The sequence below is a fragment of the Trichosurus vulpecula genome, chromosome 1 (assembly GCF_011100635.1).
Source record: "Trichosurus vulpecula isolate mTriVul1 chromosome 1, mTriVul1.pri, whole genome shotgun sequence".
NCBI lineage: Eukaryota > Metazoa > Chordata > Mammalia > Diprotodontia > Phalangeridae > Trichosurus > Trichosurus vulpecula.
In genome coordinates this window covers 82,586,759-82,604,775 of record NC_050573.1, presented here as the reverse complement: position 1 = coordinate 82,604,775, position 18,017 = coordinate 82,586,759, and the positions used below count along the sequence as shown (strand labels likewise).

At 40.7% G+C, this 18,017-nt stretch overlaps 2 protein-coding genes across 2 annotated transcripts in view; one reads left to right on the top strand and one right to left on the bottom strand.

Moving 5' to 3' along the window:
• Window positions 1–4,918, bottom strand: part of PPP1R16A (protein phosphatase 1 regulatory subunit 16A) — a 106,651-nt gene extending 101,733 nt beyond the window's left edge. Inside the window, exon 1 of the mRNA XM_036750978.1 lies at window positions 4,878–4,918. The gene's annotated coding sequence lies outside the window, so the exon portion shown is untranslated. The remainder of the gene's footprint in view (window positions 1–4,877) is intronic.
• A 155-nt stretch (window positions 4,919–5,073) lies between these two features.
• Window positions 5,074–18,017, top strand: part of FOXH1 (forkhead box H1) — a 64,404-nt gene continuing 51,460 nt past the window's right edge. Inside the window, exon 1 of the mRNA XM_036741119.1 lies at window positions 5,074–5,138. Coding sequence (XP_036597014.1) covers window positions 5,074–5,138 — 65 coding nt within the window. The remainder of the gene's footprint in view (window positions 5,139–18,017) is intronic.

Below are 18,017 nucleotides of genomic sequence, written 5' to 3'. Positions count from 1 at the left end.
AAATTCCACTTTCTGCAGGCAGCCTTTCCCATTCTCTGCCCCCTCCCCCATGTCACTCTCCTCACTGCCTTCCTTCTGAGAGTTCCTTCTATTTATACTGTATATATAAGTACAACAGTTTTTCACCACCTTGTCTCCCTCATTAGAATGTAAGCTCATTGAGATCAGGGACTAGGCTTTTATCTTTCTTTTTATCCCCAAGGCACTCATTGAGATCAGGGACTAGGCTTTTATCTTTCTTTTTATCCCCAAGGCACAGTAGCCTAATACATAGTAAGTTCCAGATAAATGCTTATTGACTGACTGCTTTAGGAATATGATAACTTTAGTTCATGATTCACAGTCTTCCTCTCTATTTCCTTCCCTCCTCTTCCTGTTCCCAAGTGGTGGCAGGGGTGGAGGGGAGAGAGGGGAAAAGAAAGGCAGAAGAATCAAGGGCTTCAATATTTATGTTGATGAGATCCCATTAACAAGCTGACCATATAATTCCAAAGATAATATAATACTTTCTGTATCTAGCCCATTTCACCCACAAATCACCCAATGTGGTTGCCTCATTATGTCTTACCACCTCCAAAATCCAGAAGTTTGAAATTCTATACTACCTCAACATAAATATCTCTCCTTCCACATCTTCCACTCTCTCACTCAAAATAACCCTAGTCTTGACCTATATCCCTTCAATCCCTTTAGGCATCCCTACTCTCTCAATCCATCTCTCGTATTATGCTTTCATTTGCCTCACTTTGCAGTCTTTGACCACCTAGTCTGCCACTTTCATGTCATGCTACCAACTACTCTAGAATCCCTTGACTGCCTGACTTTCACCTATTTTGAGACTCATCAGCCCTACCACCATATTTCTCAGCTCTTCACCCAAGGTTGTTCCATATTGTTGAAGGAAATGATAAAACTAAGTTGATTTCACTCACTATAAATTTATGGTGAATAACTTTGTTGGGGCCCTTACTCCAGTTTAACCACCTTTCTGCTCTACCTTTGATTCCCAATTTCCCACAGCAACTATTTCAAACCTTTCCTTTCTCCCCTTACCTACCACAACCACACCCTCACATTTAGAGCAGATGACCTACAAGCTTCACTGAGATAAAAACCACCTTGGCCCGGTTCTTCCACCACTATCTTTCCTTCTTTCCACTTATCACAGAAGAAAAGGCATCCCTACCCTCACCAAGAATTATTCCCACCTGCCTCCTCCAAGAACCTTGTTCCAATAGTCATCCCCTTTCTCTCATGTATTTTTAATCTCTCCCCTGCTAATGCCAACAAACATGCTCAAGTCTCCCTAAACCTAAAAAAGCTTTCCCTTGACCCTTGTACACCAACTAGCTAAAATCCTAGCTCTCCAATTTCACTGCTAATCATCCTTAAAAAGTTGTCTGCAACTAATGCCTCCATTTTCTTACTACCTAATTCTGAGAACAGCAATCATATTAACATTCTGGGAAAAATGTGTCAATAAACTGCTCTATGATTGCTATCACCATTCACTCAGACTTTCTTATCCAGAACACCTTTCCCTGACCACCACTCTTCTACATGTCTCATCTTCCCCCATAATAATAGCTAGCATTTATGTAGCACTTCAAGGTTTGCAAAGAGTTTTATAAATAGTATCTTATTTTTTATCTTCACTTATTTTTTATCTTATGCTGTGAGGAAGATACTATTATTATGCCTATTTTATAGAGAATGAAACTGAGCCAGAGGTTAAGTGACTTGCAGAAGGTCACACAGTTATTAAGTATCTGAGGCTAGATTTGAAGTCAGATCTTCATGACTCCAGGTCCAATGCCACCTATCCCTCAATTAGAGGATAAGCTCTGGAGGACAGAAACTGTCTTACTTATATTTATACCCCATCCCAACCCCCTGCTTAACAGAGTACGTGGCACATATGCTTTCTCATTGTTTATTCATTCTCTCTTCAACCTTTTCCAATCCATATTCTATCCCCACTACTGTAGTAGCAAAATTGCTCTCACCTGCTAAATACCAAGTAAAATGTTTTTTTTTCCTCAGTTTTCATCTCTCTTAACCTCTCTGCATTTTTTGACACTGTTCACCACCCCTCCTACCATAAACTCTTTTCTACCTTGGCTTCACAGATACTGTATTCTACTGATTCTTACAGAATCACATCATCTTTCTGAGTCTCAGTTCCTTCCTCTGTAAAATGGGAGTAAGCAGTATGTTACCTACTTCACTGGGTTGTTGTGAGGAAGCCCTATGTAAACCTTAAACATCTATAAAAATCTGACACTATCATTATTATTATTATTATCATTATTATTCACATTTCCACACTAAATGCTTGTTGACCATCCTGAAAGTTCCTGATGCCAGGGAAATCACACTTGCACCATAAATCTCAGAGGATTTTTAAAATGATCAAATGAAATAATGTATATAAAGCATTCTGCAATGTTTAAAGCCTACATCAATCAAAAACATTTACTAAGGGCCTACTATGTGCCAGGCCTTGAGCTATGTACTAGGGATATAAAGTCAAAAATGAAAGACCCCTCCTCAAGAAGCTTACCTTATCTTTATCATTAATTTTAATCATTAAATTATTAAAATCATTTTATTAAATATTAATATTTATTAAATTAAAATCATTAAATCAATAAATTTAATCATTAATATTAATCATTATTTCCCTGGTACAGGGAATTCCCAGATGGAGGAAACTTCTACTCCCAATGCAGGCTGGCATCTTCTCTGCTACTAACAGTCTTAGAGAACTGCACTGAGTTTTTTGCCATATGTCACAGAGTCAGTATCAAAAACATAATTTGAAAATAGGTCATCCTGGTTCCAAAGGATATTCTATCCACTAGGCACCACTGCCTCTAGTATGAGTGTATATTAAAATAAATACAAAGTAATCTGGGAATTAGAGCCACAAGCAGCTGGGGAAATCAGGAAATGTCTCATATGGGTTTGAGCTGAGCTTTGAAACCAGGAAGTCTTAAAAAGTGAGGAGTACACTGCAGCCACGAGGGACAGCCTGTGTAAGGGAAGTAGGCATAAGTTTATGGGGATGGGCCATATGAAGGGTCAATAAACTGCTAACAACTCAATCTGTCAACTTCCCCTCTCCCCAAAACAACCAAATACCATCAGCCTTACCCCATCTGTGCCACCTTTTTGTCCACACTCAGCAACTCAACCATCTTCCTTTTTCCACTGTAATTTTTCAATGGGCTAGTACAAAGGAAATTAATATATGTAGCTAGGTACAGAATCACTCCCAGCCTCCAAAAAGTGCTTTCTCCCCTGCAGCAATGGCTCTCACCTTTAAGCCTGCTTTCCTTTCTTTATTCTTCCCTTGCTCTCCTGCTCAGATGGACAAGGGGTTTCAGGGCCATCAGAACATAGGTGGATTGCAGCAGAGAGGGTAAGTGTTTGTTTGGATAAGAGTATTAACCAGAACAAGGAGGTATGCTTTTAGTTGGATAAAATTATTAATTTCCTTCTCTTTTTGAGGGCTTTTCCCCACATTTGGTGGTCAGATTGAAGGGCTCATGAAGAGGACAGGCCTATTCAAGTAAGGAAAGGAAAGGACACCTGATAAATCCAGGTCAGCCTCTTGACATAACTGAGGCCCAGAAGGGATCCAATCTCATTTAGGTTATCTACCCACTGCTTCACAGCAAGTTGAAGGCTGTTTCCTTACAGATAGAAAGAGTTCACCTTCAGAGTGACAGCACCCAGATGTCTTAAGACCCTGCCATAGGAAAGGGGCATGAAAACCCAGAAGCCTGCTGAGTCCAGCCCCAAGGCCTGCAGCTGCCAGCATGAGGCTGGAAGGAATGGGAGCTCAGGGTTTGGGTTACACTCTGAGCTGGCAGAGAAGGTGTCTGAAGACAAGGCTTCCTCTGACTGACAGGACCTCAGGCAGCTCTCTCATCCCTTAAGGGCAAAAGAGCAGGATATTTTTCAGACACAGCAGCTTCTACAATTCCAAGAAGGGTATAGGGTCAAGGGTCTATGGGTGTATCAGAACCCAAGATGAAGACAGCGCTCATTCAGTCTTCACTCTCTCAGATTCAGGGACCAAGATGAAACAGATTCCCTACCTCCTAGGGCCTGGTGACTTAAATACCTCCTACTCTGGGCATCCAGAAACCAGGTCACCACGACCCCTGACCCCCGCAGATCAAAACTAAGGCCATGGGCAATGAGGCCAGGCTAGCCTCATTTCACATGCTAGCTCCCCAAACCTTTCTTCTCTGACATCTCAACCCCCCTTCCCTCATCCCCAACCCAACTTCTATTGAAAGCCTTTCCCAATCCCCTTTAATTCAAGTGCCTCCTTTCTATTGATTATTTCCAATTTATCCCATATATAGCATGTTGTCTCCCCCTTTAGACAGAGCTCTTAGAGGGCAAGGATTGTCTTTTGCCTTTCTTTGTATCCTCAGCACTAAGCGCAGTGCCTGGCACTGAGTATGTGCTTAATAAAAGTTTACTGACTGCCTCCTTTACTCCTCAAACACACACCTTTCCCCTATGGGGAACTCTACCTGCCCTCTGCCTCCCTCTCAGCCCCCTCCACTATCAGGTTTCCTCCTGCCCCCTCAAGCCTTCCCCCTCCCCTTTCCGGACTCCCCACTTAGATCCCTCCTTCACTTATCCCCCTCCCCAACCAGGCCACCCCAGCTTTTTCCCCCTCCCTGGCCAACTCCCGTCCTGCCCCTCCCCAGGCCTCCGGCTTCTTTCCTTCCCCCCCCCCGTACCCTTCCTCCCACCGCTCCTTCCCGGCCTCCTCAGGCCTCCGCCTCCAGCTCCGTTTTAGGGGCTCGGGCCCTTTCCCCATCCAGACCTACTCCCCCTGGCCTCTCCCCTACCTCAGCTCCTCTCCCTTGGCCCTACTTCCGTTCTGGGTCCTGATGGCCTCTCCTGCTCAAGTCACTTCCCCAGGTTACCCTAACGTACCGCGCCCTCGCCTGGCCTGACCTCAACTCGTGCAGGGTGTCCGTCAGCCTGTCTGCCCCGCCGCCGCTACCGCCACCATGGGGGCGGGCCCGGAGCTCGGCTCTCGCCATGGCAACACCACACTTCCGGTCCGCGCAGCCACCGACCGGAACTCGCTGCGGCCAGCTCGCAAGGTAGGGGGCGGGGCCAGAAGCCCGAGGGGCGGGGCAATTCAACGCGTGAAGGGGCGGGGGCGGGGGCGGGAGCGGGAGAGGGTGGGGGGGGAAGAGAAGGGAGAAGGAAGGAGGCAGGGAGGCGTCTGAAATTGGGAAGATCATCGTTTAGAGAGGCGTTAGGACCGAAGATTGAGAGATGAGAGGGACTTTAGTGGTAATGGAGTACGACCTTCTTGTTTTACGGGTAAGGAAACTGAGGCCCAAAGAGTTAAAGAATAAGCTGCAGGTTATACAGGTCGTAAGGAAATGAGGCAGGCTCTTCCAGAAACAACGCATACAAAAGGTCTCAGCTGCTAGTTAGGTGAAAAGCCCCATGGTCCTAGAAGCTGTACGCTATGGTCATCTGAGCTTATCCTTATTCCTGGCAAAACCGTGGAGCGTTGGTGGGGGCGGTGGGGTGGTGCGGGGAAGCAACCAGGATTAAGCGACTTGCCCAGGTTCACACCGCTAGCAAGTGTCAGAGGTCGGGTTTGAACTCAGGTTCTCCTGACTCTAGGTCCAGTGCTCTATCCACTGTGCCACCTAGCTGCCCCTGGAGCAGCTTTTTTTTTTTTAGAGAGTTCAAATCAAGTCAACCAACTAACATTTATTAAACAATTACTGTGTGCCAAGTACCAGAAATACAAAAAAAGGCAAAAAAAAAAAAGGCCCTGCCTTCAAGGAGCTCACGGTCTAATGGGGGAGAAAACATGCAAACAACCATATAAAAACAAACAAAAAAAACAAAATGTATACTGGATAAATTGGGAGTCATCTCAGAGAGATGACATTTAGAATATGGAGAGCTGGGAAAGGTTTCTTGAAGATGAGACATTAGTTGAGACTTGGAGGAAACCAGGCAAGGTAGGAAGCTTGAGATGAGGAGAGAGAGAGTATGTGTTTCAGGAATAGGAAACAGCCAGTGAAAAAGCTTGTAGTAAAGAGATGTAAGACTGGGGAGGTAAGAAGGGGCCAGGTTATGAAGGGCTTTAAAAACCAAATAGAGGATATTATATTTGATTCTGGAAGTAATAGGGAGCCAATGGAATGTATTGAATGGAAAGAAGTAGGGGAGGTGAGATGGTCAGACCTTCCATTTGGGAAGATCAATTCAACAGCTGAGTGGAGGATGGATTTGGAGTGGGAAGAAAGTTGAGACAAGGAGATGAACCAGAAGACTACTGCAATAGACTACACGTGATGTGATAAGAAACTATCACCAGGGTGTACCAGGGTGGTTGCAGTGTTGATACAAAAATAGAAATAACAGGATTTGACAACTGGTTAGATATGGGAGATGAAAAAGAGTGAGGAGTGGAGGATGACACCTAGGCTGAGTGGTTGGGAAGATGGTGGTTCTCTCTGCATAATAGGGAAATTCAGAAGAGAAGAGGTGGAGGTGGGGCAGAAATAATGAGTTCACTTTTGGACATTTAGGAGTTTAAGATGTCTACCTATTTGACACAATCTCCCCTATTAATCTCATTGATAAAGTGAAGAAATTTGAGCCAGATTGCATTACTAGTAGGTGGATTTATATTCTGTTGAATGACCTAAAGAGTAACCATGAATGGTTCTATCAGCTTGGAAGGAATTTTGTAGTGAAGTGTGGCATTTAACAGTTTTATTAATGATTTGGAGAAAGGCATAGGAGTCATGTTTGTCAGATTTGTACACAAATTTGTACCTACTCAGAATCCAAAAATCCTAGTACCACAGAACATTGGGCTAAATATTTCCTGTAAATTACCTAAACATGTACCCTCCTCAAATTCCTGCTAAGATAGCAGTTTCAGAAAGTATCTGGAAATTGATTACCAGGCTACTCACAGAGGATGAGAGGATACTATATAGAGTTAAAACTATGAATCAGTAAAGTAGTATCTGGAGCCAGAATATCAGAATTTACCTAGAAGTAAAAAGCCATCTGGAAGGCTAGGAATAGCTATCGAAGCTGATAGGCTAAATGCTTCTCAATACATGCTGTTGAGCCAGGATTTCCTGCCCCATAGTAGAACCACAGAGCTTTCTGTTCATGTTGTTTTGTGACTATTTCACTTCTCCCCATTGTCTATGGCATAAGGCATTTTATAAACCTTAAAGCACTATATAGATGTTAGCTATTATTATCCTTGTTAAGTGAACAAGCATTTATTAAGTCCTTCTATGTGCCAAGACTACTTTAAGGCTATTACTATGTAACAGTGTTCCAGAGATGCAAATACCCATATTGCTCATATCAATCTCTGAGTATGTAATATGTGTTACAAAGTACATAATGTAATGTTACATATTACAAAGTTGTATTACACAATACAACAGATTATCAGTACTTAACCATTCAACCATGCAAAAGTTATTTGACAGGATCATAGACTCATAGAGCTAGAAAGGTTCTTAGAGACCATCAAATCCAATCCCCTAATTTTAATAGATTAAGAAGCTGAGACTCAAAATGACTTTCCCCAAGTCACCAGCTAGTAAGTGATGAGGGTTTGGGGTGAGAGGTGCTCGACACCCCAAAGTACCGACACGCCGGGTCCTGCCGAAAGAATTCGACTCAAGCCTTCTCAGCCAAGGGAAAGGATAAAGTTTATTAAGAGTTAGCCAAATAAGCCTGCCCCGAGAGATCCCATCCCTTGCGATGCCTGTAAGGAAAGCGGGCCAGACCAATCTGAGCTAGATTGGATCTGACCGCCTTCATGGAGGCAAGATGGAGATTATATACACAAAGGTTGTGGGAGGGATTGAGGGGTGGTCTGGGGTGAGCAGAAGAGGGGTCTAGGGAGGGACTTAAGGAGGAGGTCAGACTCCAGGGTGGGGGAAATAGCTGAAGGCTATATGGAAATGACAACCCATAAAGGGCTGGGGTAACAGAGCTAGGGTATAGATATTTTGATCAGAATTAAGGATGGGAAACAGGATTAAGGGTGGGAAACAGCTGGACAATAGAGGACTGGGCAAGGTAGGCATTTGGGCTTAATGGTTATAGCCGCAGGCCAAGGCCAGGTCCAGTGGCAAGATTCAAGGAGAGTTCAAGGGTTCAAGGGGTTCCCAGAGACTGTGCCCTCATCAGTAAGCAGCAGGGCCAAGACTCAAATTCAAATTCAAATTTCTGACTCCAGGTCTATGGCACTATCTGTGTCCCTAGAGGTCTTCAAACAAAGGCCATATATCCACTAAAGAATATGTTATAGAGGGAATTTTTTTCTCTGCTATGAATTGGGCTGGATAGCCACTGAATACTTTGTGAACTTTGATAGTCTATAGTTCTGTAAATTCATTGAAGGGATGGGTGGGGGGAAGCCATAATCATGATTACCCAAAATACCCCAGCCTTGAATCTGGGAAATTGTTAAGTGGGACCACACCCACATATTAGAGTAGGGTTTCAGAAAGGGGATAGTGAATATGGGGCTGGAGGGATCAGAGAGATTGGAGGGGTCACAAGGAGCTAATGAATAGGAAATAAATGGCATGGTCTGAGAGGTAAACAAGGATCTGAGGAAGGATTTGTGACCCACAGGGGTTGCTGTCTGACAAAGATGGAAGTTTGGGATAAGTAAAAACTGAAAGTAAAAAAGGCTGTCTCTCCCAGGAGGAAGACAAGGACTCTTTTTTCCAATCCACATTTTTAACTTCTGACTAAGTGTCCCCAGAGCACTGACCTTCCCTTAGTCCACACTTCTACCCTGGCCCTTGCTGTGGAGATTGGATCTTTACTGTGACCCCACCTCTAGCCATCTGATAGTTCCATGATGACTTTATTAGCCTAGGTGAGACATGGTCCTGATTCACATGGACTGTTTCCACTCTGATGTTCAGGAACTTATCAAAAGCTATTAGGGGCAGTGTGGCATAATGAATTGAGAGCTGGCCTAAAAGCTAGGAAGTCCTGGGCTTCTAGACCTGCCTCTGGCACATATTGGCTGAGTGACCCTGGGCAAATCATCTAACCTCTTAATGCTCTAGGGCAACTATAAAGTGATAAGTTGCAAAAGAGATGTTGACCTGCATTGGTAGAGGGAGTTTCCTCAACTGAGAGTTCCCTGTACCAATAAAATTATAGGTCTAGTCCCTATCCCTATTAAAGATTATTAATCAACATGAAACACTATAAAATTATTTTACAATCAGCTCCACGCCAAGCCTGGAAATCCTAGCATTGTGGACAGACATCTAATCCTCTGACCTAATTTTGTTCTATGTATATACCAAGCTAGTCACTGGCATCATCAACTACCCTTCTCCTTACATACAATTAATACAAAGGTATGAATCACAAAGATGTTAAGATACATCATTTTTATATGAAACAAAACAAGGTAATAGAAATAGCTTAAAGCAATTAGAGGATATGAAACATCTGCCAGAACATGTACCAGAAAGGAAGCTGGAGAAGTTAAACTTTTTATAACAGGGGAAGACCAGTATCCTAAGTATTCAGAGCCTCTCTCAAAGCATTGATGAACCTATTTGTCAAAGTTTATGCTCCTCTTGTACCTCCCCTCCCCCAGGCAAAAAAAAAGTTCTTTTTCTTCTCTCCCATAATTAGAAGAAAAAGGCACTCTCTCATCTATCCTGAGGATGGGCACAAGTATGGACACAAAGGTAAGTATACTTAGGAGACAGACACAGTTCCTACCTCCTCTACATCCTGAGATGCCGAGACTAAGTAGAAAGAGAATTGGTACATAATTTTTTGTCTGCAGATAATTGTGCGCTCAGTGCAGCCTCTGAAATGGAGATGCAACAAAGTATGGACTCATTCTCTGCTACTTGTGCTAATTTTGGCCTAACAATTAACACCAAGAAAGCAGAGGTGCTCCACCAGACACCACCACACCATCCATACATGAAACCAACAATTACAGCAAATAAAGAAGTTTTGAATATTGTGGATAAGTTCACTTACTTTGGCAGAATGCTTTCTAGGGAGGTACACGTTGATAACGTACATGGTGATGCACCCATTGGCAGAGCTAGCTCAGTGTTTGGGAGACTCCAAAGGAAAATGGAGGAGAGGAGAGGTATTAGATTAATTACCAAATTGAAGGTATACAGAGCCATTGGGTTGACCCCATTGTTGTATGCCTGTGAAATTTGGACAGTATATCAGTGCCATGCCAGGGAACTGAATCTCTTCCATTTGAAGTATCTTGGGAAGATTCTGAATATGACCTGGCAGGTAAGATACCAGACACTGAGGTCCTTTCCCAAACTAAACTGCCAAGCATTGAAACCCTACTGCAGAGAGCTCAACTCCAATGGGCTGGCCACATTGTTTTAATGCCAAATGTACGCTTTCCAAAAAGACTTTTATGGAGAACCCACACAAGGCAAGCACTCAAATGGCGGTCAGAAGAAGTGCTACAATGACATTCTCAAAGTCTCTCTGAAATCACAGACACTGGCATAGGACCAACCAGCACAGTGTGCCCTCATCAAAGAAGGTGCCATGGCAAAGTAGAATTGAAGTAGCTCAAAAGAAACCCAAGATGCACAGATTTGGAGAATCCACTGCACATGTTCACATGGACTATTCGTGACCAACCTGTGGTAGAGCCTTCTGAGCTCCTATTGATCTGATCAGCCACAGTTGGACGCACTGTAACTTGACTCTGACATAGTGATGTCATTTTGGTCCTCTTTGATTTTGAAAGATAGTAATTAACTAACCAACTATAGCATGTTCGTACCTTTCTTATGCTTCAACAGGCAGGGAGCTCCAGATTTTGGGAAAGAAGTTATATATTACGGAGGCTCAAAGAATTTAAAAGTCCTTAAGAGCAAAGTGTTTGTCATGATCCTCAGGACCACTGGACTTTGCATACAGTAGGTGCTTAGTGTTTGTTGAATTGATTATCCTTTGCTTGAACTTTCAATAAGATCAATTCAACAACCATTTATTAAGTGTCTGTGGTGCGCAGGTACAAAGTTCTGATAAAACATGCTCCCTGCTCATGAGGAAGTTAGAGTCTAGTAGGGAGTTAAGAAATAACTCTTCTTTCTTTTCTCTCTAGTCTGGTTATTTTCAAATAAATAATTCACCTGAAGTTGTGTTGGCAGGTCAAAATATCTTATCACCTTCAAGTGGTGAGACATGATTCCAGAATGTCTTGATTCCCACTAAGACCAACATCTTCTTGAGTAATTTTCTTTTAAGCCCCTACCTTAATCAGAGTGAATCAGACTGGGAAGTCCTTGACTGAGAAATATTTTTCCCACAACACCTTGGTAAAGGTAGTAGGTTTCTGATTTCTCATTGAGTATGCCTGGTAAAATTATCAGTCTGTTGAATGAATTGATTGACTTGCCAATGCTAATAAGCCAGCATGAATCAGAAATATATTTTACTGCAAGTTTATTCATTCAGAGTGTGACACATTCCATTAACAGTTGATGGAAATATGTGTCATTCAAAATTCAACTAGTAGTATTTAAACATGACATGAGACAAAAAAAAAAAGATGACTACTGATTATAGTGCAGCTAGTTATGCAAAGAAAAAAAGTATGTTCATTAAGGAGAATGTATATCATTAGCTACAGGAGATTGAGAAGGGATTTGTCCTTGTTAGTATAGCTAGATACAACAAATCATATATCACCTGTCAGACTAGATACAGGAGGAGAACATTCCTTAGGCTGTTGAAGTCCTCCTTTTTTTTTTTAAACAATTAAGTTTTTTTGTACCAATTGGGAGAGGAAATCGGGTAATGAAGGGAACCACCTTGTGCAGCTGGACCTGCGGTTCATACAGGAATCATACACAGCAAAATAGTGAATACCAAACAAAAAGGAGTCAATTGTGTCCTCCCAAAAATCTGCTTTCAACAGTAATGGCCATGTGGCTCAGGCTATTAGTCCCCTTCCAAAAATAAAAAGGCTCCAATAGTTTTCTGGTGCTTATATTTTCTGAGTATGTAGTGCAAATTAGCAAAATTTTCTTTTGGAAATATTGAACAGTATAACCCTGGGCAAGTCACTGAACCTTGTTTGCCTTGGTTCCTCATCTGTAAAATGAGCTGGAGAAGGGAATGGCAAACCACTCCAGTATGTATGCTGAAAAAGAAAACCCAAATGGGGTCATAAGGACTTGAGCATAACTAAAACAACTTAACAAGAACAACAACAAAATGTTTATCATATACAGCGTTTGACACCTGGGGCCAGTAAAATCTATCACTTGTTCAAGGGTTCTTTCTTAACCCCGATATCCAAAGTTACTATGCAAGACCTTCATGGTGATAGCAGATTTATGGGGCAGCACCAACTGTTTCCTGGTACCATGTGTAAGATCTATTACAGTCCAATATGACACTCCATTGGACAGTTCCTCTTCCTCTATAGTCTTAACATTAAGGGACCTTCTAGATTCATGAAATTTGAGTTGGTGGAATAGGGGCAAGAAAGAACCCCTCATTTTATGGCTTATGTTATTCCTCATATTCTATCACCATGCTTTTGTTCTCAGGACAATCATCTAAGGAAAATGGAAGTATAGAGGATTTGCTGTGGGGATAATGAAATTGTCATATGTTTCTACCTTCAGGTAGCTTTCAGTTGTACTTACATTTGATTACAAATTAGTTCCCTGGGACTCACAGATAGTTCTCACTCCTGCGGGTACCAACATAGCTGAGATGGCATGAGGCCTATAGCACAGGATATCCGCATCCACATTGGGATCCTTCTCTGTTCTAGGCAGAGTTTTGAGTTTTATAAGGTAGTGTCAGCTTTACTCCTAAAAATGCTTTTTTCAGTTCTCTTTGCTGAATGGGAAGCAATCTAAGCTTCAGCCTTCTTGGGTTGCTGATTCAACGTAATGGTTTCTTTGCAAATTCCTTTTGACATCTCTTTTGTATCATGCTGACATCTTTGTAGCCCTTAAGGTTTACCACCTTATGAAATAGGTAGGTGGTAGATGTATTGTTAGAAAAAGGGTATGATATAGTCCAGAGTTTTCCAAAATGTAGAGCAAGACTCTTGGTGAGGGGAAAGGCACAAAAGCCATCTGTGAGAATGAATGAAGCAATGGTCAAAATGATTAGATATTTTTAAGTACAACTCCCACATAATAGCATCCATTTTTTTTAAATGGAGAGAAAGTCCCAAAGTTAACAAATACTATTCATCATGGTGAATTTATTCAAGATGACCATGAAAGGAACCAAGCAACTATTTAGTACTGTATGTCAAAACAAGATCAAATTCAAGTCAGCACACATCTTGGGCGTAACTTGCCACTGTCACCTTAGTCAGGGTAGGCTCTCAGAATCATAAATAAGTTGTGTTGATGAGCTGCTTGCTGAATTTGAAAATAAAGTGTGTAAGTTAATCTTTGGAAATTAAAAATACCATATTATCTGCTGTATTTCTTAGCATCATTAATTTTTTTCTGTACTACATAATAAGCTGGTTTCCCAAAAAATCTGCAACTTTTTAAAAAATTGAAGCAACTTGGGAATAAACATTTGGGATTTTTCAATAATTAGATTTAATTTTGTTTTAAATTCTTATTGTCTCTTATTTTTTAAAAAGTGAAATAATAAGCGTTTTGGATAGATAAATATGTAAGCAGTTTGAAGAGAAAATCCATGGCAGCAGCTGAAACTAGAATAAGAGACAATAGAGACAGCTTTAGAAGCAGAAATACAGAGACACAAACTAAAAAGCCCAAATCCAGCATCTGTGATCCACTCTATTAATCATTGTGACTCACCAACACTATTATTAATGGAAAGACCTAGGTATCCATTGCCTACTTTAGCTAAAGATAATATGAAACCTAATAAATTGAAAGGGCAGCTTGAAAGTGTATATGGAATATGCTGTGGGACTCAGTTGATATGATAGTAAATTTTCCTAAATTGCATTTGTTTTTCTGGTTCTTTTTAATTCTTTCTTACAAGGTATGGTGGCTTTCTGGGGAAGGAAGAGATACATTTGGAAGTGAAGGTGATATAAAACAAAAAGTCTCAATAAAAATTTTTTAAAGTAAACAAGTTGGGAAAACAAGATAATTTTTCCAAAGAAAATAAGATAAACTAAGGTGGTGTCTGTGTGGGTGTAGTGAAGAGGATATATAAAAGAGATTTTGGAGGTAGAACTGATAAGACTTGACAATTAACTGCTTGTGAAGAGGGAAGGAGAGTTAACACTTAAGGATCACTCCCGGATTGGGAATGTCTGTGACTGGGAACATGGTGGCACCCTCAACAGACACAGGGGAATTAGGAAGAGGTAAGATTTGTGGAGGGGAGAGGGGTGGAGAAAATAATGAGTTCTATTTTGAACATCTTGAATTTGAGATAGCTACAGGATATCCATTTAGGGATATACAGTATATAGGTAGTTGGTGTTGCAATAATGAAATTCTGGAGACTGAAGTTGCTTACATAGATCTCTGCATAAAGGTGGTAGTTGAATCCATAAGATCAGAAGATATCACAGAGACTAGAAGAAAGGGAAATAGGCTCAAGACACCCCCCAGGGGGTATATTCACATGAAGATGATGATTCTGCAAAGAATCCTGAAAGGGAATGACTAGATATGTAGGAAGAGAAGTAGAAGATAAACAATGTGTTGAAACCAAGACATTGAAGAGGGTGGAGAAAGTGGGCTGGTCAACAACAGCAAATGCTACAGATTTCAAGAAGATAAAAACTGAGAAAAAGTCATTAGATTTGACAAATAATAGGTCACTGTTATCCTTGAAGTTTCAGTTGAATCAGAAGCCAAATTGCAAGGGGTTGAGAAGCAATCAAGATAGATAGCTTATTTTTAGGAATTTGACTGTGAAAGGAAAGAAAGATAAAGAATGATATTTTAAGGGGGTGGTAGGATCAAATGAAGGTATAGTACTGTGCAAAGAATTTCCCATATGTTGGAAGACCTTTGCACTTTAATTGAGAAACTAAAATCTTATTTTTCATTGCAAGTGGATAAAGCAATAGATGTAGTTATGGATGCTAATTTTATCATATATATACAATGTGTGGTTGAAATTGATGTTAAGAAAAGTTTACTATGGCAAATGGTGTTTCTAATGTCTCCCAGAAGTCAACTGGGAGAAATAAATCAGTAAGACAGTGGGGAAAGTAGGAGATGTGTGTGGAAGTTCATTTCCCAACTTCCTCAACTTTCTTTTACCTTTAGAGAGATTTCTGGTCTGCTATTTCATGTCATTCTTTTCTTGCTACTGGCAGGACAGGCCACTGTTTGACTACCCACCATAACCCACTTGTTGTTTGTTACCACTTCCCTTCTAGCCCCAGTTAGGCAGAGCAAAGATGAGCCTACTTGGTGAAGGTGGAGATGAACAGAAACAGAACCAGGGTGTTTTGGCATTTAGGAGCAGTGTGAGATGAACAGGATGGGAACAGGAGACAAACCAGTCTGGTTGCTATGAAATGTCAGGGCTGGTGAGATTATTCTGGAACACCATTATCAACCACAGCACTTCCCCCTTGTTTTCTCTAACTTTTTTTCTGAACTGATCTTGGTGATATCCAAACACGCAATCTCTTGTGTTATTCTTTTCCACATTTACTTGAGATGAGGTGTAGGGAAAAGGGAAGATTTCCTTAGAGTAGTTTTGTAGTATGTCCAATAAAATGTATATGAAATAAAGACCAGACTTGTCCATATGACATACAACATGGCTGTCCAAAATACGGCCTATGGGCCGCATGCGTCCCTCAGTGCCATTTTATGCAGCCTGCCTGTGGGTTTTAATTTTCACAAGTGAAAAAATAAAATAATAATTTGAATGGAATGCATATTAGATTTTTTAATTCCATCACTAATAAATAATCTCATTGATGTTAATTTTCTTTGGCGTTTTTAAGCAATATTACAGACGGAACATATCGCACAGAATTTTCAGTCTATCTGTGGGATGCGTTCCATCTGTACGATGCAGACTAGTCAGTATGCACCTACCTTTATAGTGTTGTGTTGTCACTTTGTTGCTTTGTGTTTGCTTTCACTCTTTGCGCCTTCACCTGTCGGATTGATGATGCCATTCCCCCACTTTCTATTAGTGTACTGTACTTTTTATTCTGGGTGTGGCCCTCAAATAATTATTTTAATATGGCCCTAAGATAACCTAAGGTTGGACAGCCCTGACATACAATATAGAGTTGTCTAAAGTCTATCATTTTCCCATTTTCCCCTCCCTGTGCTTATCCAGTAACAGATACTATAATATATTCTCCTTGCTTCTTTTATCTAAATGTTTCCTGTATCCTAATTTTCTCTTAAATATAAAAAAAGACAGGGTTAGCTGGAAATAACAAAAAATTTGAATGACAGCAGAATGTGAGACCTCAGTCTGAATGTTAGGCATTTTCTAACTGGGGGCTCTGAGCTATATTGATTACATTAATAGATTATTGTCTGACATAAACTCCATAAAATGTCAGAAAAAGGAATCTTGTGAACCTGGCAGCCATTATATTCCCCCTAGACTAAACATGACTTAACTATTATAATAGATTGGGGCTGTTTAAATCTCTAACCCGCATTGTAAAAAAGAAGAGAGGGGCAGGGTAGAAACTGGCAAGGCCTGTATGAAATTCAACTCTGCCATTTCTAAAAGAGAGGAAAGAGCAGAAAAGACTGTGTACCTTCCACAGCACCAGCCACCAGTGCTACACAGGTTTATGTACACTAGCTTAAAAATTTGGGGAATTTGGAATATTTTAGACTCATATTAAGAAATATGAGATAATTACATAGTTTTTTAGGTTGTTACAATACTAATTGACTTTATATAAAACCATCTACTAGGGAAAGGAATAAGCATCTATATAGCACCTATGTGCCAGCACTGTGCTAAATGCTTTTCACAATTATTATATCATGTGATCTTCATAACACCTCCACGAGGTAAGTACTATTATTATCTTGATTTTACATTTGAGAAACATGAGACAACTAGAGTTTAAATGACTTGCCCAGAGTCACACAGCTATTAAATGTCTAAGGCCAGTGTTGGGAAGTATCAGATCTTCCTCACTTCAAGCCCAGTGCTCTATGCCATCAGATTGTAAAGAACTCTTTACAAAAATTTGTGACTATCTGAGCACAAAGGATAGAGTGTGTTTATTTCATTGTGAAGCATGTTGGCTTTCTCATGCAAAAGTACTTCAATGGGCATTTGAGATAAAAGAAGAAATTGACATCTTTCTTAATGTTAAAAATGAAGATAAAGCAAATTCATTTGTAACAAAAATTTCCTCCTAAAACATGATTTGGTGGATTCTTTTAAGCTTAGTAATCTAAATAAATTAACTCGAAGTCTTCAAATTCATACTCAGATTCAGAAATATAGTGATTGTGTTTATGGAAAAAAATAGAACATTGAATAATTATTAAATAATGTTTTAACATTTTCTCAGTTTAAAAATATTTGCCCTGCAAATGAAATATAACAAAGTAAAGAACCATTTACTAATCATGTAACCTGACTACAGCAACAATTCTCATTTTATTTTAAAGACCTAGATATTTCTAAATATGGTTGTGTAATGATGGACATGCTCAGAGCTGCCTTTCCTGTATACACATGGAAGCTTTGAGGGCCTGCTACAGGGCCTATGTGACTCATTGTTTAAGGGGTTGTGCTGTGAGATGAGTCCTCTTAGTTGCAAAGCAAGAAGAGATAATAACTCTGGATTTGCAAAAGGGAGCAATCCTCCCCCTCACCTCAGTCTTGGCTCTAATTCTTCCATGTAGGAAGTAGTGTATTCTCTGTCAGAACTCCTTTAAAAGGGGGGAGGGGACAGGCAGTGCTCATTCTTCCACCCCACCATTATTCCCCAGTTGGTGTATGGCCTCAACTAGTCAATT